The 21,759-nt window shown below is 45.7% G+C and overlaps 2 protein-coding genes across 2 annotated transcripts in view; one reads left to right on the top strand and one right to left on the bottom strand.

Moving 5' to 3' along the window:
- Nucleotides 1-21,759, top strand: part of PLXNC1 (plexin C1) — a gene marked incomplete at its 3' end in the record, with an annotated part of 145,967 nt that overhangs the window by 38,281 nt on the left and 85,927 nt on the right. The window lies entirely within an intron of this gene.
- LOC308435236 (fatty acid-binding protein, heart-like) lies at nt 436-20,049 on the bottom strand (the record flags this gene model as incomplete). Its single annotated transcript, XM_080935918.1, has 3 exons — nt 436-542; nt 17,830-18,335; nt 19,934-20,049. 3 exons carry the CDS (start codon nt 20,047-20,049, stop codon nt 436-438), a joined length of 729 nt encoding a protein of 242 aa, XP_080792044.1.

Genomic DNA, 21,759 nt, shown 5'->3' on the forward strand with positions numbered 1-21,759 from the left:
CAGAGCTCTAACATGCACAGTGTAATCGTAATTCATTCTTAACTATGGTTCTTGTCCTGCCAGAATTGTCACGTCCTTTGACCCAGGCCACACAGGGCCACCCGGTCTGGGGGTAAGGGGGAGGCAGGGATGTGACGTGAGCCGGGAGAGGCTAGTGCAGGTGGGTTTGCTCTTTATTTCCTACCAAGTTCGCCAAGACTTCAGAGAGAGGCAAAAGGTTCCCCCCTTGGAGATGATAAAAAGAATAGCAACGTTTGAAATTTTTCAAGTGAATCCTCATCATGTAGTGAATTCTGCTCGCTCGGTGGAAGCCTCCTTGTTGATGGCATTGTCCTCTTGCTTACCATATAGCCCTGGGCCTGATGTTCAATCTCAGTCTCCAGGCAGAACCTGCCCAGCTTGGTCTTGAATTAGATGTATGCGACCCATCTAGGCTCAAGGGCGACTTGTAGCGGCTTCCTCTCCGTGGCAGTTCTTAGCGTCGCTGGGACCAGCCTGGTTGGATTCACTGTTGCCATGGTAACCCAGTACTCCAGCTTTCGCTATAGAAGCAAGGAGGAAAGAGCCTTCATTGCAGCTCAGGCAGGAATGGGGGGGGGGGGGAGAAACATGCCACATAGCAGTGGCTGTCAGATTGGTGCTTTCTGTTTTTTAAAGGTGAACACAGATTTAAGAAAAATAAAATAAAAACAGCAGGGCAGGTAGGGAGAGGCTGAGGGCAGAGAGAAGGGACAGTTGGGAAATGAAGGGAAGTGAATTAGAGAGCTCCTGGGGGGGGGGCAGGGAGCGTGAATAGAGAGGGTGATTATGATGTAAGGGAGAGACTGGGGAAACAAACTAAAAATATGGAGATGGAATGGATTAAGAGTTCTTCGTGGAGGAAGTCACAATCCTAGCTGCTGCAAAAGGAGTGGCTGCCCTCCTCTCTGCACCCCCTTGCGGGGGTGGGGGGGGCTCCTTTCCTCAGAAGCCCTGGCAGACAAAAGAAACAGGGCCAAGAAAATTTTCATGAATAATTGTACTCGGGTAGGAGCCTTTCCTTCACATGCCCAAGAGTAGACTTTGAGAAATTAACTGATCACAGCCAGGATTATATAGTTGCGGTCGTTTATTTTTTATTTTTTTGTTTTTGTTAGATCCATTCCATTTATGTCATGTCTCTGGAGAGCTCTGGGCAGGAGTTCATTCTCGGGTGGTGGTGACAGTGGTGGTGTTTAAATAGCTGTATGTAAGTAGTGACGTTTTGCTCAACAAGCTTCGGTCAGGAGTTGGCGGGAGATGCCCAAGTTGGTGATAGAATTTTGGAGTTGGTTGGATTTTGTTGGTTTCTCCGCAGCCTTAGTATCAGAGTGGGGGAGGGGAAGTGTGCTGACTGCAGAGAGATGTGGAGAGCTGAACACTAAAGTCCGGGCTGTGATGTTAGAGTCGGAGAGAAACAGAAAGGGTGCGGGGGACTGAGGAAGGATTGGAAAGGGGAGAGAAAGCAGTTAAGGGAGGAGTGTGTTGCCCAATGAGGGAAAGGAGCTGCATGCTGGGCCAGCTCTGCCAAGGAGGTCAAGGGAAAACTGATTCGTTAGCCATAGGACATGGCACCAGGACTGTGACAGAGGCCGTGTTTGGAAGGGTGCTCGAGCTGCAAATGACAGCGAGCCGGGAACCAGCCTGAGCAACTCCTTGGGGGTGTTATAAAGAACGTAGCAGCGGTATGAAGCTGATTCTGGGGCAAAGTGGGGAGTCCAGAGACTTTAGGGTTCTAAAATGTATTTCTTCGTTACATTTTTAACTGGAGTGGGATTAGTGCATGTTCCAAAGCTTGTGAGGAGGTCACAGGACCACTCATGGGAGTTGGTCTCTTCTACCGTATGGATCTCAGGGACCAAACTCAGGCTGTCAAGCATGGCACATAAAATCACCTGCCACACCATCTCAACAATCTAAATTTACCAGGGTTTTGTTTTGTTTTGGTTTTAAAGAGACATAAAATAATGATGTCTGCGGCTGGAGATATGATGGGTCCGTCCGGCTCTGAAGGCATGAGGCTTTGAGTTTGGATCTCCAGAACCCACATAAAATGTCAGCTGTGCTAGCAAGTGTCTGTAATCCTAGCGCTGGGGAAGTGGATTCAGGAGGATCCCTGGAAGTCTATTGGTCAGATAGGCCAGCTAAATTGATGAGCTCTAAGTTCAATGAGAGGCCGCACCGGCCCGTAAGCAAGAGCGAGTGTGCGTTCACATGCTCACCTCACACTCCACATACCTGTGCTTTTCTGTGTTGCTGGGGAAAATTCCAATAGAAAGGACAGATGGGGAGGGAGAGGAGGGAAGGGAGGAGGGAGGGAGGGAGAGAGAGTGAGAGGGAGAAAGGGAGAGAGAGAGAGAGTATAGTGGCGTGCTGTGTTTCAGCAAGTGACAGAAAATAGGACCTAATCACATCAGTGGGAAGGGTAGCCTCAGACCAGGATGGGAGGGAAGCAGCACAGGCTAGATCCTAGAGCTGGTAGGGATAGAACAGACCTCAGGGTTTGTCCATATTGCTCAGAACATCCTCTGTGGCCTTAGACCAGTAGGAACAAGGTGTCTGGGTGAGCCTGGGGAGTGGGAGCCCTGGAAATTTGAGAAACGAGAGCAGGAAGCAGCCAGGAGCTCAGAGAAAGAAAAGAGTATGGTTATCAGGCAATATTAGGGTGCACCTAGGCTGATAACCTTGCCTTTGAAATAGAAAGCATGGTTTTCTTTGCTCATGTACTCTAGCTCCAGCACCATCATGGGACAGTGGGGTAGACTGAGTTTGGTTTAGCTAGAGTTTGGGGACAAGGACACCAGGGTGTGGCTGTTTCTGTAGACACTGATGTGTGTAATGAGGGACCTCAGTGTGTGGCAGAGGGAAATGGGTGGGAGACATAAGAGTGGCTAAAGATCCATGCATTAGACCTTTCCATTTGGAAAACGGGAAAAGGAGGACCAGCTGGAAGGTGTGAGGCTCAACACTGAGGTAATACAGGGATGGAGTTACCGGAAATGGCAAGGTCTGTGGGCTTGTTGTGTCTTGGCAATTAGTGTGGAGAACAAGATTACTGAGCCCAAGCCAGGGATTTCTGTGTGTCAGTTGAAGCCATCCAGAACAAGCATGGGCCCAGTGTTGAAGAGTAAGGGACGGATTAGTCAAGACATAAAACTAACTAGTAAGGTGAGTGAGTGTTGATCCTGTGGTTGCAGAAGGAGACAAGGGTGGTATCTGTTGTGAACATAAACTTGCACTCTGGGAGATGGTCGGAAAGAGAAGAATCCTGAAGAGGACATCAGGCCCAGCTGGGCCACCTCTTGTAAGTTAAAGGAAGCAGCCAGCCCTTTACAGTAGTGCCTCTCAGCCTTCCTAATGCTGAGACCCTTTAATATAGTTCCTCATTTTTGGTCCCCCCCCCAACCATAAAATTATTTTTGTTGCTATTTCGTAACTATAGCTTTGGAATATAATTTGGTATTGTTATGAATCGTGACATGAATCTCTAATTTCCCAATGGTCTTAGGTAACCCCTGTGAATGGATTTTTCAACCCCCAAAGAGGTTGTGATTCACAGGTTGAGAACCATCCCTTTAGAGGGACAATGGGAAGCTGTGTCCCCTGGGGAGAAAGGGGTTGTAAGGTCTCTTTCCAGTTTCCCCTGCTCCTTGTTATGTTGCTCCCTCACCCTTGCTGAACACTTTCTAGTAGGAACGATCCTTTAAAAAATCCCCACCAGACAGTGTCCTCCCTAGATCCATGGCCCCTAGTTTCTCCTCTCTCAAACTCCGCCTGATCTCCTGCGGCAGACAAGGCGTTCTGTGATTTGCAGCTCCGACCTCTCTCATGACTCTCCTCGGTCTCACTGATCGGCTCTCTGATTCAAGAATATTTCCACCCAGGGCCTTTACCCTGAATTTAAAAGTTCTCTGTTTTAGCACACTCTTCGCTTCACGGGCTCTTTATCCGCTCTCTGGTCCTAGAACGTACGTCTATGTCCTCTTGACTACCCAATATCAGATACGCAACCCCTACCCACTATTCCGTTACCGTTCTGATTCCTTTGTGGTTCATCACGGTGACTTTATTCTTTCCCCTTCCCTTTACGCTGTCGCATACAGTGTGTTCCAAAAACATATGGAGGGAGATAAGCTGAGTGACAGGCAGGCAGTGCAGTGGCTCTATATATCAGCAAACATACTGGGCGTCGTGGTTGCCAGTCCTTGGTAGCCACGCCCCTTCACTTGGCTCCCTGTTGGCTTCGTTCTGGCCTAAGATAAAATGAAACTAAGCTTCAGATCTGTGACTCATGTTAAACTCTCGGTACCATTCAAAATCAGGAATTCTAAAGGGGATGTTTTGGTGTGTTGGTGGAACATCCCACTGTGTTTATTTTAAATGTCACAGATTTATTTAGAAAAATAATTTCTGTCTTGAGAAGGTTGAGGCTTCTTGTATCCGTGTCTAAAAAGTGAATTTGGCTATGGTGGGGGGGGGGCAAGAAAATTATATTAATTTCTTTCTTATTTGGTGTTAAGAGTAGGCACCCAGTATAAGCAGATTAAAAAAAAAAAGTAAACACAGAGGTCTATAGAGTCTAGTATTTTATTGTGGAAACCTCAGGTTCAACCTGTGCTGTGGTTTGTGTGGGTGTGTGGAAAGGGATTGTTCCCCCCAGGCTGAATATATTAGGGTTGGAAGCAGTTTCTCAGCTTCTCCCATATTGCAAAGCCTAGCACATGTGTTCAGTTGTGGATTTCCACAAAACTGGCAATCCCGAACCGATGAGCCGACAAGGTTCCAAAAGTTTATTTGCAAGTTTGTTTGGCTCACATGGGTGCATCTCGTCCAGAAACAATGTCACAAACTGAGAGTGGGTTCCCAAGCCAGCCCCCCAAAATCCAATTCCTCTTAATTCCAGCAAACATTTGTTGAAAACCTACTAAGAGCCCTATGTGGGAAGTGAGGTGGCTAGGTGCTGTTGGAAACCCAGATGTCCTTCTTGGCTATAAGGGATTAGCACGCAGACTAGGAGGGCAGACATGTCTTTGCCAGTGATCGTTCATTCAGCCACCCATCTGATCATCAACATGCATGAAGCACCCACACATCTAAACCTGATGCTCCGTCCAGAGGCACAGTTCCCATCTAAATGCAGTTTCCAATCTAATGACAGATAGAAACTCAGTAGATTTTGAGTTTCTATTTCAGTAACTCGACCTAAGGAGCAACTGCCCGATTCTTGGTAGCCTAACAAACAGGTAATCTACACTTGTTTTTCTCACTTATGGATCTGCTTGTCAGCTGTGGGGAGGAGGAAGGGGTTTGTATCATGCTATAAGAGAAACTCAGGTCTCTTCACGTGTTTCTCATTGAGTACCTACTCTTAAGTCAGAGAGCAGATGTATCAGAGGCCAAGGTAAGTTACATGATATACTCAGAGCCCCCATCATGTTTGCTGACATTCCACTGCTAAAGCAAGCTCCACAGCCAAGCTCGACATTAGGAGGGGAAGGAAATAGAGCACTTTATTCTGTCCAGTCAGATGTGTTATAACATGGCTTGGTGATCAGCAGTATAGATGAGTCACTCTGGTATAGGAAGGCTTGAGGACTTTGGAATGTGCATCCAGTCTCTCTGGAATAAAGGAGGTGAGTAAAATAGGGGGCTCTAAGGAGAGACACGGAAGACGTAGGTTTTCATGGAGACACAGATCATCTAACGCAAATGTAAAAGGTTGGGGAAAGCATCGTGGGGGGCGGGGGTAGAGATAACAGGAAAATCTGAAGCTTAGATGGGTACCAGGAAGGAAAGCTGGCTGAGGAACAAGTTGGCAAAGAATAGAATAAGTTCTTGAAAGTAGGTGTGGATGAGTAGGTGGCATGTTTGGGAGTGGGGAGAAGAGGACATGGACCACGGGCAGATGAAGGAAGGTCTCACAGGTTGTTTGGATTTTGTTAGAAGAATCTTGAGGAGTCACTGCCCAGCTCCCCAGGAGAGTGAGCAGCCGAGTGTATGATTTGGAGCAAGATGGACTTGGGTCATCGCTGGGAGACGGGTCAGCAGGTGGTTGTAGAAACCGGTGCTGGGTTAGCGTAGCAGTAGGTAGAAGCAGGAACACTGGAGAGCTATTTGGAAGCTAACACTGACAGAACTTGGTGATTAATTGAATTCACCCTTGAGCATGGCACACTAAAAATAAGGCCATAAAACAAAAAATAGAAGATCAAGGTGGCCACTGTGCCTGTGAATTCTTTCTCCCCTGACCCGACATCACACAAAGAGCTGACACCCAAAGAGGCTACATTCTCCCTGTGGCCCACGCACAGGAGTCTAAGAAGGGCACCCAGGTCAGGTGGGGGAAGACTTCTGAGAGATGGCAGAGGGGTATGTGTTCTAATTCTTACCAGCAATACAGGGGATCATGGGCAGACATCTGGCTTGGGGGACCAGACAGAGGTGTTCTTTACTGAGCAGGGTGTAGGAGAAGTGATATTCTTGGGGTGAGCAGCAAACAGCATTGACTGACACACTGGCACACTGAATGGTACAGCATTGAAGGAAAAGATTAAGCTCCTAAAGATGGCTTCTATGGGCCGAGATCTGGGCCTTTGGGTAACCTGTTTCTTTTCTATGCCAAAGCAGTGTTGATGGTGGTACCCACCTCCGGGGCTGCTAAGAGGATTAAATCAGATAATATCCATGAAATTGCAGGCAGGATCTTACTCCTAGAAAATGCTATAGTGGAGGTCAACAAGGAGCCAGGTCACCCTCAGCTTCAGAGGGAAGGTAGTCTGAAACTGGTCCTGGAAACATGATGTAGATTTTTCTCCAAGGGCAGAGGGCGTGGGAGATGCTTCAAGCTGAAGAAACAGCTCAGCTGGGTTCTGTTTAGGGATGGTAGGTTGGGTTAGGATACAGGCAAGGAAGGAAGGAAGAAAAGGATAAAGGTATTGGGTGGAATCAGGAAGTGAAGGCACTGAGTTTAGATTTAATTAGTATGTGCTGGGAGCTCATTAAAGAGCTTTAAGCAAAGGACTGTATCTTTGAAAGATTTGTGTCTCGCAAAGATTATTGTGATGGCAGTGTAGATCAGTTGCATCAAGTTGGGCATCAACTATCAACAACAACTCCTGTAATGTGTAGAGGGAGTTCATATTGTATCTCTTCCTGGGTCATCTGCCTGGTGGCTATTTCTTGGGCCCAGTCATAACAATGGAACCAGACTTGTTTCTTCTCAGAAAATGGGTCATGCAGGAACAGCCATTCACCCTAGTTCCTTAACAATCCCTGTGCACAGGGTAGAGACAGAGCCCCCAACATGCTAATTACAGGGTATCTGAATGCCCTCTTGATTATTTGTATAAATTTAACCTCCTCCTATATTCTTCTTCGTGTTTTTCCCCCATGGTGACAGTTGGAAGACCTTCAGGCAACCCCTAGAAGCCGTTTTGAAATCTTCAGCCACTGTTAAACTGTACTGCATGTGGGATTCTGAAACATTATTTCTTGTCTCAGTCTGGCAAGCACCCCATGGTCCAGCTCCTGTCTGACCACTGAAAGACTGGCAGAAACAAAAAGGACCTAGACATGGGAGAGAAAGGAATATTTGTTAAGAGCTGACTGGGAGCACTTTCTAGTGCCTAGCTTGCTCTCTCTCTTGGGGCCTCTCTTCTACCTAAGAGGCATTTCTTCAAGAACTCTGGTCCAATTGTTAGCCCCATGGGAACCCTGCCCACCAGAGTGCACAGTGACAGTCTATGGGGCACAGTACCCACGGCCATGTTCTTCTGAAGCCACAATGAATGATCTCTGTTGCAGATGCTACCCCCACAGCATCCTGCTAGCAAAAGCCAGCAGAGTGAGCTGTCTCAGAGAGCCTGCCTTGAACATGGAACTCCGTGAGACTCCACCCTGTGCCTGCTCATTCTTCCCGGCACCCTAAGCAGTCAGGGATCAGCGTGACCACCACCCTACTGTTTAGAAGACAGGTGTGGGCTGTAAGGAATACTTAATGGCTTCAGAGAGCATTAAATGGTTTTCTGCAGCTCTGGAGGGGAGGACTCTGAAGTGGGGTTTCACTGGACTGTAATAGAGATGGAAGAGCTTCTCCTTGATGTTGTAGAAACACCCCCATTCCATTTACCTTTGCAGCTTCTCAAGGCAGCTCACATTCTTCATGAGCTGCTCCATCCTACCCTTTCAAATCTAATGGTGCAGAACCTTCAGACTCCACTGGTTCTGTACTCCTATCTCTGATCTTTGGGCTTACATCAGGCCTCAGAATAATGGCAGAGCCCACCTTAAGATCCTTAACTCGCCTACTTTTGCAGAGTGTTCGCCATCGTCGTAAGTCCGAGGTACTGGGATGTGGACATCTTTAGAAACCATTCTTCACCAGCCTCAGATGATAAATGTCTGGGTTTATGTCCAATTCCCAAGCCATTCCATTGTCTACCATTGTAGGGAAGAAGCAACGAGACAGGAAAGAGATGTCGTCCCTCAGGGAAGGTAAAGCTGGAGGGGCAGATGCCCACATGGGCATTATCTAATAACCTGTGGACTAAGAAAGAGAACAGAACTCAGGGCCTTCTCCAGTTGCAGAAATGGCTCTGCACATTCATCCGGCCGATACCTATATGCCTTGTTCTCAGCTCTAGGATTCTCGGTGCTCCCATTCAGTACCCAGCCTCAGAAACCCACAAGGAAACCGCATAGGAAAAGGAGAGCAGGACTAAATAAATTTGAGAAAGGGAACAAGAGGAACACTGATTAGGAGTGGGGAAAGTTAGCCGTTTTAGATTGGGGGGTCCTGGAAGGTCACTGTAATATTTAACAGAATGCCCAGCGAGAAGACACTTGGAAACAGAAGATCATTGCACGTCTACCCTCCTCCTTTCCTTCTTTGGAGCTGAGGATGTGTCTTTCCATGTGCAGATCTCAGGCTTGAAGCCTGTACAGTGACACTTCTTTATGGTCCAGTGCAACTCTAATGACAGTGATAATGATAATGACGAGATTTGGGGCGGCCCCTCCTCCTTGTGTGAGGACCCCATTGTGCCAACTAATTGTATAGAAGCAAGTAGGACAACTGTCTGTGGGGTGGAAGCTGTGGGGAGCAGAGAGGAATCTGCTGTTCTGGCCTTGGGGCCTTCCTGAATGACCCTGACACAGCCTGAACCTGGGCATCTGGGTTACTGTGAATGCTGGAAGGGCCTTGGGAGACCTTCCCACACTAGAATGGGGACTTGGGCCAAGCTTAGTCCCCTGGGTTCTTTAATCCCTTCATAGCTGCTGGAAGAGCCATGGGCTAAGCCTACTCTACTGGCTGGTTTTATGTGTCAACTTGACACAAGTTAAAGTCATCAGAGAGGAAGGAGCTTCAGTTGAGGAAATGCCTCCTTGAGGTCCAGCTGTAAGGCATTTTCTCAATTAGTGATCAATGGGGGAGGGCCCAGCCCATTGTGGGTGGTGTCATCCCTGGGCTGGTGGACCTGGGTTCTATAAGAAAGAGAGCAAGCCAGAGAAAGCAAGCCAGTAAGCAGCACTGCTCCATGACCTCTGTGTCAGCTCCTGCCTCCAGGTTCCAGCCCTGGTTGAGTGTCCTGACTTCCTCCAGTGATGGATTATGATCTGGAAGTTTAAATAAGTCCTTTCTTCACCAACTTGCTTTTTGGTCCTGGTGTTCCATCGCAGCAACAGAAACAAGCATACCTAGTTGTCATAGAAGAAAAAGAATCACAAGACTGTTGAGGGACTCAGCTCCACTGTTGGCCCCACAGGCAGTTGGCAGTGACTGTTCCCTGTAAATAAGCCAGTTTGGTTTGTTTGGTAGATGTTGGCAATGAGAACTCGGGCCTCCGCATCCCAACTTTAGTACATATCTGCACCATCTCTTTAAGTGATGTTTTAACTTCCAACAAGCCCCATTAAGAGCACCCCTTCTAGTAAATACATGTTTTAATGGAATAGAGGTTGTTTTTTTTTCTAATGGCCTTAACTGTGGCAGGGCACTTTCATAAGCACGTATTGATCGGCTTTTTAAAAATTCCTCAAATGTTTCCTCTGGTCTCTGTGACCTCATGTTTGCCCCATTCCCAGCAGCTCCTCTGTGGCTAAACACAGCGTTCAGATCTGCATCCCAAGCCCTGCCTGTTTTGCTCTTGTACCACCCCATGATGTTAGGCTGTTTGAATTCTGCTATTTGGAGGGGTGTGCTGTTTCTGAGAGTTGAGATGGGAATTGATATGAACCTCAAGGGGAAGAAGGGTAATAGTGTTACTTCCACCCATTCACTGCTAGAGAAACAGGCCCCCAATGCCTCTTAAGCTCTCCCTAATGACATAGGGGTTGTATAAGGTAGAGGTAGGGGCCATTCTTTCCTGGACCAAGAGGCATCATTTTCTCACTTCTGTCTCCATGTTGCCTAGTTTTTCTAAACACCTCCTTGACATTCTCCCATGTACTGGAATTGGAAAGTAAAAACTTTTAGTACACCTCACTTGTCACTTGATGAGGAATGGCATGGAGTGAAGGCCACAGTTCCCTTTTGTGTGAGTGCTTCGGTCTGTAAGTGTGTTTTATGTGGGCTAAACAGCTCCAAGTTTCCAGACAAAGACTGATTTTCCACTGTGCCAGTTAACAGACCGACCTAATGAACAAAAATCAATAAAGCGACTTAGGCTGGTATCAGGGAGACAAGGACAAGAATTTAGTCCTTTTGAATTTTAATTCTTATCCCAATTCAGCTAAATTTTGCTGAACACCAGCAATGGGCCAGACCCTTTACTAGATTCTGGGGATAACAAAGATGAATAAGGAGGCTGAACCCTGGAGAATAAAAAATTAGTGTGGGAAGTAGACAGTCAATGAATACTCTTAGTAGCTGCTGTTTAAGACACCCAAACTCTTTTCTCCTAGGAGATGGAAGGGCTGTAAAAGTCTTGTAAAAAGCCTTGGCCTGTGCATGCCTTTGTATGTAGGAAAGCATACTAGATACTGAACCAATATAGAGAAGCTATGTAAATGGGCATCTTATCAACCTTATTACTAAGATTCTTGTCTAGTCATTAGCGTTTTGTATTTGTTTATCTAACTAAGATACAAAGTTTTTTTTGACTCTGCCATGTGCATTATGGTTGTCTTAGTTACTGTTCTATTGCTGTAAAGAGACACAGGCCAAGGCAACTGTTAAAAGAAAGCATTTAATTGGAAGTTTACTTACAATTATAGGTGGCTAGTCTATGATCATTATGGCAGGATACAGACAGGCATGATGCTGAAGCAGTAGTTGAGAGCTTTGCATCCTGATCCCACAGTCAGCAGGCAGAAACAATCCGTTACACAGATTGGGCATGGTGTGGGTTTTTGAAATCTCAAAGCCTTCCCCCATGACACACCTGCTCCAAAAAGGCCACACCTCTCAATCCTTCCCAAACAGTTCCACTAATGAGCATTTAAACATAGAAGCCCATGGGAGCCATTCCCACTAAAACCATCACAATTTCCAAGTCAAAAGAAATGGGAATTGCTTCCTAATGTGTGTATCTGGAATTTCTTGTCCCTTAAAATAACTCAACAAGTGTTCAGAGTTGGTATACCATTCATCCTTGTCTTGGCAAGTTACAAAGCACAAGTGGCATGCATAGTTGAGGCCCCCAGAGGGCTTGTAGCAGGAGACTTGTTTAATTTTACGTAACTTATATTTCCCAAACTTTTGGGCTTGAGCACTGACATCTTGCTTTGAAAATCCAATGTAACCTGTATTTCCCTTTATGGACATGTCATGGGGAAACCAAGTACCACTTTGGTACTTAGGATGTTCCCACTATGGAAGACTATACAGTTTTTGAGATAGTAGAGAAAGTGTGAGGGCTCTTGACAGACACCATGCTAATTACCTTTCCTGTACCTTAGTCTCCTGTTTGTCATGGAGGCGGTAACAATGTTGCCTATTTAATGAAGGTTAATGAGTTTTTCCCACCGGTCATAGAAATAGTATGAGAGCCATAGCAATGGGAAGGTGTTATGGTGTGAATGCGTCTTCCTACAAAGCCTGTATTGAAGACAATCCCTGGTACAATAGTGCTGGGAGGTGGGACCTAATGGGAGGTTCATACATATTTAGCTCTACACTCATGAATGACCTAATGCCAGTTATAAAAGATACTCAGGCTGCAGCTCTGGCTTCTTATTATCTCGTGCACATACACTTTCTCCTGCATTGCTACCTTCTGCCATGAGATGATGTAGCGAGATGGCTCTTGCTGGATGCAAGGGACTGACCTTGGATTTCCTAGCCTTTGGAGTTGTAAAATTAATAAATAAATTTCCCACCCATGACATTCTGTCACAGGGGCACCAAACAGCCTAAGGAGAAGGGCTCCTGGGTTATCTGTTGTGTTGTCTATTGTAGCGTCAGCATGGAGCGGTAGATGAGAAAATGCTCTTGGAATGCCACACTGCCTAACACAGTATCTCAGCTCAGTTTCTCTGTATACTAACCTCACCTGAGGAAAGCAATTTGGACTCTTGGAAAAGCTGTTCCCAATACCTATTAACCGGGGACAATCATGGTAGCTACCTTTTAGTTTAGCTTTGTTTTGTGTTGAATAAATGAATCAAGCCATGTGAAAAGACGTTGCCTGGCATGCTAGACATCTTTTGCCTTTTCTAAAAGAAAAAAAAAGTCTAGATTTCTGTGTTATTAGTATCATTCTCCCACGTAGACTGGTTTGCAGATCCAGTGATGAAGATCCAAGCTTTTTTTTTTCTTCAGCTTTCTTAGCAAGTTATTTTGGTCTTATTTTTTGGCATTCCCCCACTCCTGACTCTGGGAGCCTTTAATTCAGAGTTTGGTTTGTCACAGTGACTTCCTGTTCTCTTTTATTTAATGGAGTCTGACTCCTTCATCTCATGGACTGGCAATGGTAATGAATGTCACTGACTCTGGAGACCACCTGGTCGCTCCTTTGTGAGCTGTACCTTTCTGAAGGATATACACCTCTGTTGCAAATCACTTAGCAAAGGACCTTGGTACGCTCTTGGAGAAAATCATCCCCCCATTGAGGATGTAGTTGCCCATGTAAGAGGAGAGGAGCTGGGTTGTCAGTTTGTTAAAAGTTTTCTGATATCTTATCAGTATAGGATCTTTGGAACAGGTCACACTCACCCCACATTCAAGCCAATTACCTGATATTTAGTTATCGGATTCTTTCAGGGACTGTCTGATCTTGGTGAACAATTAGATTAGAGGATGCTGATGAAATTCTAGTGGCAGGAAGTGGGAGTTACACTTCTGAGCTCAGAGCTTCTATTTCAAGGTTAAGTAAGTGGTAAATTTTTACTGAGGGATTCCAGCCTAATAGAGTCAGATTCTCAAGGTCTGCCCCCACCCCCACCCCAGCCCAGCAAGTAGATGGGCACTTCAACCTGCCTGGAAAACTTGAGGTTTCAGGTTTTCAGAAGCGGGTTTCCTTGTCCTTCATGTTGGCATGAAAACAATTAATAATTTAAGCTGGGCCCTTTAAAAAAAATAGAAATGCTATACAAATACAATACAATAATGATAAATTTAAAAGTCGATCCAGTTGGGCACCATTCCCAGACTACCAACTGAGCAGACACGCAAGTAAGTAAAGAAGAGGAAAAATTGCCATATAATGCAAATGTCTGCGACCTCCTTGTTTTCTGCTGCTCTTTTATGGCAGATATATAATATCAAGGCTATATCGGGTAAATAGGTTTTGTGCCTAAACTGGAAAAACCTAATCACAGCTTATAATATTATTTCTATGAAGGAAATATATTTTATATTATAAACAGATGGTCGGCAAGCAGTTTTTGGAGCACAATTGGTTTGTAAGGCTGGGCCCGCTGGGGATTTTAACCTTGAACAGAACTGGTTGCTCCGAACTTGGTTGAAACTCCACGGCGTCTTAGAAGCCCCCAGTGAAGTGATTCTCTCCAGAATCCTCACTGAGATTTCCATCTTAAAAACTGCCTCGCCCTCTTTGCTCTTACCTGAGACCCACTTTCCTGTCTGTCTAGCCACACTTTTAAATTTCTGTTGAGACCCCAGGAAACTGGGAGGCACTCTGAGAGGCCTTAGTCTGTGTGTGCACTTTATATAAAATGGTGGTTAGGATCCTAGGAGGCTGTCAGTGATCCTGTGTGCCTCTGAACCTAGGCGACCCTAAGAGCAGTGGTTCTCAACCTGTGGGTCTCGAACCCCTTTCACAGGGGTCACTTAAGACCATCAGAAACCACAGTATTTGCATTACAACTCATAACAGTAGCAACAAAAATAACTTGATGGTTGGGGTCGCCACAGCACGAGGAGCGAGCTGCATTGAAGGGTTGCGGGGCTAGAAAGGGTGAGAGCCACCTCCACAGGAGAACTAACAGTAATCACACAGATGAGGACCCAACACGGGTGCTGTTGCCACCATGTTTGGGTTGGGTAGTTTTTCAGGTATATTATGGGCTACACAGATTTCTACTTACTTGGGAAGCAAAGTCACTAACTATTTCGGAGTAGTTTCTGGGTGTCAAAGAGCAGGCTTAGAAGTGTCTGGAAGCTTTCTATTTGCCACTTGAGGCTGAATAACATGGACCATGTTTTCTGGGTTGCAGCGGGGGGGAGGTGGTCCATTTTCTTATATACTCAAGTGGCTGTATTAAAGTCTATTATTATTTTGAACAAATTGAGCTCTGTAACACATTTATAGTAAACTGAGAAAAGGCTTCTTAAATAGTTGCTTGCACTAATTGTTACCACATAAAGAGTTTTTCACCTAAGGAAGAATTTTTTTTTGTTATTTAAATTAACATTTCTCCCCCCTCAAGAAAAAAATTTTTTTTGCACTTGGACAGTTTTATGTTCTAATTTTCAAGTAGATTTGTATCTATTTATTGACTTTATCAGGTAGGCATGAGATGTAACTAGGAATAGGAACAAACTAGAATAAACATTGTTATTAGTCAGGGTTTTCTAGAGGAACCAACACACACATATGCATGCATATATATATGTATGCATGCATGTGTGTATGTATGCATGCATGTATGTATGTATGCATGCATGCATGCATGTATGTATGTATGTATGTATGTATGTATGTATGAAATCAGCTTCATTGAAATAGTAAAGCTGCTGTCTAGTACCTAAGAACCTGGTAGTTGTCCTGTGCCTCAGCAGTTAGAGTAATCCCACAATGACAGTCTTCACAGTGGGGAAGCTGAGAACCAGTAGTTACCAAGTCTACAAAGGCTGGGTATGCCAGCAGTCTTTATCTGGTGCCAAAAACTGGAGAGCCACCAGTTCCCAGTCAACAAGAGCATCCTGGAAAGGCTGGCTCTGCCTCTGATGTCAGTGAAGGATTTAGTAGGGCAGCAGCAGAGGCATGTGAATTAATTAAGTGGCAAGAGGGAGGACCAAGTGAGCAAAATATCCTTTTTTGAATTTGGGCTGCTACCAGGAGGTGCCGCCCACCTTTGGGGGTGGTTCTTCTCAGATCAGTCAAAGCAATCAGGGAAGGCCTCTAGGTGAGGCTTTTTTGCTCAGGTGATTTTAATTTGTGACAAGTTGCCATTAAAGCCAGCCATCACAGATAGTGATTGAGATCTTAGGGCTTTCAGGTTGATCCTATTGTGGTTTAACTATGTCCCCTGCAAAACCTGTGTTGTATGTGGAGTTGGGAGGTGGAGCCTGCTGGGGCTGGGGCCTGCTGGAGTGGGACCACTGGGGCTGGGGCCTGCTGGAGTGGGACCACTGGGGCTGGGGCCTGCTGGAGTGGGACCACTGGGGGTGGGGCCTGCTAGGGTGGGGCCTGTTGGGAGGTGTTTATGAATGAGGGATCTGTCATCTCCAGAGGCTTGAGGCTGTGAGTTCTGTCTTTCCCTCTTGCCTCTTTCTTACCTTTCCACCATAGGATGATGCATCAAAAACACCCTTGTCAGGTCTGAGTTCTTCAGCCATTGACTTGTAAAAGTATAAGGAAAAAAATGTGTACTTCGCAAATTACTCAGTCTCTGGTATCCTGTTGTAATCATACAAAATGGACTTAGCCTCATAATTGGTACTGAGCAGTAAGGCTGATGACATAATCAATACCTGACAGCGTGGGCCCGGCTGGGAACTGGTCATGGATAGAAGCTGTAAGAGTCTGCGACATCAGGAGGGGAAACTCATTGCAGTGTGCTGATTTCTTTAAAAACATTTATTTTTATTTTACAAATATGTTAGGGCCTGCATTGATGTAAGTATGTATACCACATGTATGTCTGGTGCCTACAGAGACCAAAAGATGGAGTTAGATGCCCAGAAACCAGAGTTATGGGCAAATGCAAGCCGCCCAGTGTGGGTACTTGAACTGAACCCAGATCCTCTGCAAGTCCAGCAACTGCCCTTAGCTGCTCAGCCATCCCTCCAACCCATTAAGGTTGATTGTGATGTGGAATATAAAGAAGGAGGAGGCACTTTTAGAAGATGCATGTGACCAAGGACCACTGACTAGAGATTACTTACTATATGTAAAGGTAGCCAGGTTCCAGCCATCAACACTAACAGGAGAATGACCTCAAAGACATTCTTCAAAGTAGGTTGTACCCTTATGGGTACTTCCAGAGAGGTTCTCTAAGGTCCCCAGCATTCATTTGCCAGGCCATTTTGGGACTCTGCTCCTCGTGTTCTGGCTCAGTGCTCCTTGGCCATCCAAGGTATGGCTCAGACAGGCCTAGATACCGCTTGGATAGACATTCTAGAGCATCAGTGTGGTAGACCATGGTAGCATCTGCCTGGTACTTGTTTTATAGCTATGCATGTGATGGCTTCCATCTAAAATCAAAAGGCTATCACAGGCGGCTCGGGAGTCCATACAGAAACTTGCTACTAGGACAAAAGGAATGTATGTAGAGAGTCTCTACGATAGCAACGTGTAGCAGCTCATGGGACTGGGGCAGCTTCTGAGACCTCAAAATTATACCAACAGTAAACCCTTTCAGCAGCAGGTGCAAGAAGACCTACGTTAAGACAGCTTCTAAGTGGACTGAGCCCATCCATTGAGGTAGAACAGCCTGAGTGATTGGTGATGTGCCAGAATGTGGGACGTGGACTGAAAGGAGATTATTCTGGAGCCTGAAGAGTTAATGATCTCTGCCTTGCTGGGCTGTAGACTCCCATGGGATCAGTTATGCGCTTCTGTGTACTTTTTTCTTCTGGAATGAGAATGCCTGTCTGTCTTATCCTTGTATTTTGGGAGCACGTGCCGTATTTACATTCAACATCTCACAGCTGGAGATCACTCGTTTCTGGATGTTTCATACCTAGGGTCTTACCCCTAACCGCTTTAGGTGAGAGTCTAGATTCTTGAGTTGGCACTGAGCCAGCTAAGACTTTGGGGGCTGTTGAAATAGAATGAGTTTTCTAACCTGGTTTACACGTGAGAAGGACATGAAGTTTTAGGGCCAGGTGTGGCATGCTGTGGCTTGAGTGTGTCCTTCTCAAAAGCGTAGACCCTGGTGGGTCAGTTTTCAGGGGTGAGGTGAAAATGAGTGGGGTGCATTTAGACCAAGAGAGCTCCACCCCCATGGATGTTTACAGCCACTATGAAAGGGAAAAGCTTGGGGACAGTGAATTCAGTGTCTTCTGACATCTCCCAGGGAAGGGCACAGCCAGAGGCATATCATCAGGCACCTTTGGATACAATTTTAAAAAATAAACCACATACACAATGGGAACTGAGTCCAGGCTGATGACCTGTATCTCCAGAAAAATCCCAGCCAAGGAGAATGTATATAAAATGTCAGAGGGGAAAACCACGAGGCAACATGGTGCTGAGTTGAGGGGTAGGCAGTTGGTGGAGGAGCAGTCGGTGACGGAGCAGCCGGGACACACCTCCTTCTCATAAGTCCGAGTGCTCACCACATTGCTGTGGGTGAGAGTCAGGATAAGTTTCCCATCACTTAGATCCCTTATAGGTGTCATCTCCTCCCTATTACACTTCTGCACATGGACCAGTTTGCCTCCGTCCAGCGTCGCGACTGACTTGACCTTCCGGTCACCTGCTGTTACCTCTTCGAAATCTACTCCCAGCTGAAAATGGGTCTCTGTGCTCTTGAAGGTTCTGTGTGTCTTTATGGTAATAGTACCCCCGTTCTTCTTGACTGTGGTAGGCTTGGTCATGCTGGCCACCTGCCTGGTGGCAAAGCCCACACCGAGTGACTTCATGTAGTCATCAAAGCTCTTGCTTTCCACTCGCTTCCAGGTACAAAGGCATCCGCCATGGTGCAATGAGAGAGGAAGGGTGAAGGCACTGAGAACCCTGTTCCAGCTTCTTAAGAAACAAATCTCTATTCTTTATAAACATACGGGTCCGGGGCTTCTACACAAGCTGCACAGATGCTTGGAAGAGGGGAGACACAGGCACCAGCATAAGCAAAGAACACATACACACCCCTGCATTTTCTCCAGGACACACTCAGGCGAAGGTGTCTCCAGTTTCCTTCCTATCTAAACTGGCCTGCCAAAATGCAAATGAAGCCAGTTAAGAGATCTAGGAACATGGCTCAGTAGAGAGCTTGCTTGTAATACTAGCACTTGGGAGATGGGGGCAGAAGAATCAGATGCTTGAGGCTATCTTTGGCCTCCTAGATTGTGATTTTGAGGCCACCTTGGTCTACATGCGATGCTGTGGGGGATGGAGGCAGAAGTGGGGGGAGGAAGAACCTGCCCATCAAGAGTGGGGGAGTGACTCATCAATCACCTTGTCTAACAATGATGTTTTTATGTCATTCTGGGAATGGCTTGAAGATTTATTCATTTGGCCATTTTCTTAATGGGTCCACAAGAATAAGAATAATTTTCCCAAAAGAAATCATTTCAACCCCTGCCCCCCGGTTTTGTTTACTAAGATGTGGGAGTGCTAAGCTCTGCTCCCCCTCCTCGAGAAATGCGAGTGTGTGGGTAATGTGCTGTCGAGATTTTACAATCTGCAATATTTGAAAGTAATAAGGCACTGTTGTTGGCTGACCATCTGGTTGTACATACTTGGTGTTGTGGTTTGCTTTTTTATTTTCTCATTTTTTTTTTAAACTGTAGAAGGGCAAGAAATGCAAGTTAAAAAACATTCAGAATTGGCTTTCTTATCCAAACAAAGAGTTTCTGTTTAGATGCGCAGCCCGGTGAGGTGCTGTTTCCAGGGGGAGAGGAAACGAACATCCGTTAAACATTGCTGCTTCATTTTCTTTTTCTAAAAAAAATAAATAAATAAACTAACCTTAACTCCTAATTTGATCTTCAGCTCCAAACTTTGGATTTCTGTGAAAATAGTCTCCTTGCTGGAAATAAGAGTCAAACATAAATCACGGCTCTAGAAAGAAAATTCACCAGCCAAACAGACCTATAGAGATTTCATATTTCATCCACTCGTTCAAAAATATTTATCAAAACCGTAGTATTTGCATCTCGTGCTGGCAGACGCCGAGGGATTTGCTAAAGAAACATCAAGATACTCTCCCTCCCTTCTAGGGGCTTAGTGCTTTCTCTGGGAGAAATGGCATGGCCATGTGAAACAGTTAAGTTATAATTCAAGGCAGCATATGATTAAATACCAAAATGTGTGGTTCCGACAAGAAATGCTATAGTTCAGAAAAGGGAGTGATAACTCGGTGGCATGACTGGTTTTTCTGCCTACAAATTGGCAAATTGTAGCACTATTTGTATGAAATATTTTACACTTGCTTTTTTGGCAGCCTTAGGCCTTGACTCCCAGTCAGCACTAAGAGCCTGCAAAAATATTTGTACTCCAGTCACTGTAGAATTGGCTTAATTTTTCTCCCCTGCTTTCTTCTAGGCAGAGGAAGTGCCTTGATACAAACCAGAGGGCCCAGGAGAGGCAGAGAGTTTTTGACAGTCATGATCTTTTTCAGATACAAATAAGGCACCAGCCTTGTCATTCTCTGCTCCAGAGATGAGGTGCTGGCAAACTCCCTCTGACATTGAGAGAGGTTTAATTTAAACTTAATGTCCGTGACGGACGAGTGAGCCATCATGGGTCACATAGATTTATGGCCTTGGAGAATCGCTAATGAAAACCCCTTTGGTTATGAAATTAGAGATGGGCTAACACAGATGTAGGAGGGGTTGGGACACATATATGCTCCTGGGGAGCCCAGTTTTCTGGTGGGTGACATGCTAAGAGGCCTTGGGAATCGTGGCTAGAACAACTTACCAACTTCCTATTCTATATTTGCCATATCCAAATGAGCACAGAACTCAGAGAGAAGCCATTAGACCTAAATTGTTAAGAGAAAGAGAAAGAAGACAGGTGGGACTTCCAGTGGAGGGAGGGGGAACACCAACCCACCCATAAAAGCTTTGACCCCAAATTTGTCCTGATTACAAGATGTCTGAGGATAAAGATGGAGCAGAGACTGGGGGGATGGCCAACCAATGGATGGCCCAACTTGACTCATTCCATGGACAAAAAAAAAAAAAAAAAACCAACAATTCCTGATATTGATAGTGATGCTCTGCTATGCTGCAGACAGGAGCTGGGCATAACTGTTCTTGGAGAGGCTCCATCCAGCAGCAGATGGAAACTGATGCAGAGACCCACAGCCAGACTTTAAGCAGAGCTTGGGGAGTCTTTTGGAAGAGCAAGAAAAGGAGGGAGGTAGAGGGGTCAACTAATCTGGGCCCATGGGGGCTCCCAGGAACTGAACTACCAGCCAAAGACCATGCAGGGGCTAGAACTATGCCCCCTATACATATGTAGCCGACATGCAGCCAGGTCTTCATGTGGGACTCTTAATTCAAACAGGGATGATCTCTGACCCTGTTCCCTACCTTTGGATCCCTTTCCCCTTCCAGGGCCGCCTTGTTTGGCCTCAGTGGGAGAGGATGCATCTATTTCTGCTGCAACTTGATGTACCAGGTTGGGCTGACACCCATGGGGGCCAAAGGGAAGGGAAGAGGGAAGAGGGCTGTGATCAGTGAGACAAATAATGAAAAAATAAGAATAAAATCTTTTGAAGTCAGTGCATGATTTGGGCCCATTCATAACAGCACTTCCTCGCCATCATTTCTGTTGCCCCTTAAATGTGTTGGAGTCTCGTGAACTAGGGCTTCTTCGTTTTCTTTTAAAAGTCAGAAGTTGCTCGCTCTGGTTCACCTTTATTTCCATCTTTGCCTGGAAGGGGTATAGTTTCTCAAGCTACTCCATGTCACTCATTGGGCCGTCTGTGTGGGCGCTGCATCATTTGAAGATAATGTGGCACTTGGTGCTCACTCCCCTCATTGGGTTGGTGGCCCATCTGGTAAGCTGAAGTGACCTGGAGTGACCTACACATCAAGAAAACCAATGATTGCCATTTGAGAGCATCTATTCATCAAAGTATGTGGCCCTGGCCACAACTTAAAATGTATTTGGGGCATCTCCTGAGCTGGCTGACCTGGGAGAGTGACCTTGCAAAATGTTTTGCTCATATCTTTGATATAATTTGGTATCTGTCTAAATAAATGTTCGGGAGCAGATGGTTACAGAATTTCTTATCATATTCTTGGGCAGACTCTGCCCTTGAAATATTTTCATTTAATCATCATGTTGCAAAGCTCAAAACAACAGCTTCATTATTTCTTTCTAGCACAAAATGAACCTCATTCAATAGCTTGGTATTCTGGTGAATGTATTGCAAACCTAAAATGTATAGAAAATGTAAACTTTTCTAGGCTGGTCTTAGAGAAATTTCTCCACAGAA

The sequence above is a fragment of the Micromys minutus genome, assembly GCF_963924665.1.
Source record: "Micromys minutus genome assembly, chromosome: 22".
NCBI lineage: Eukaryota > Metazoa > Chordata > Mammalia > Rodentia > Muridae > Micromys > Micromys minutus.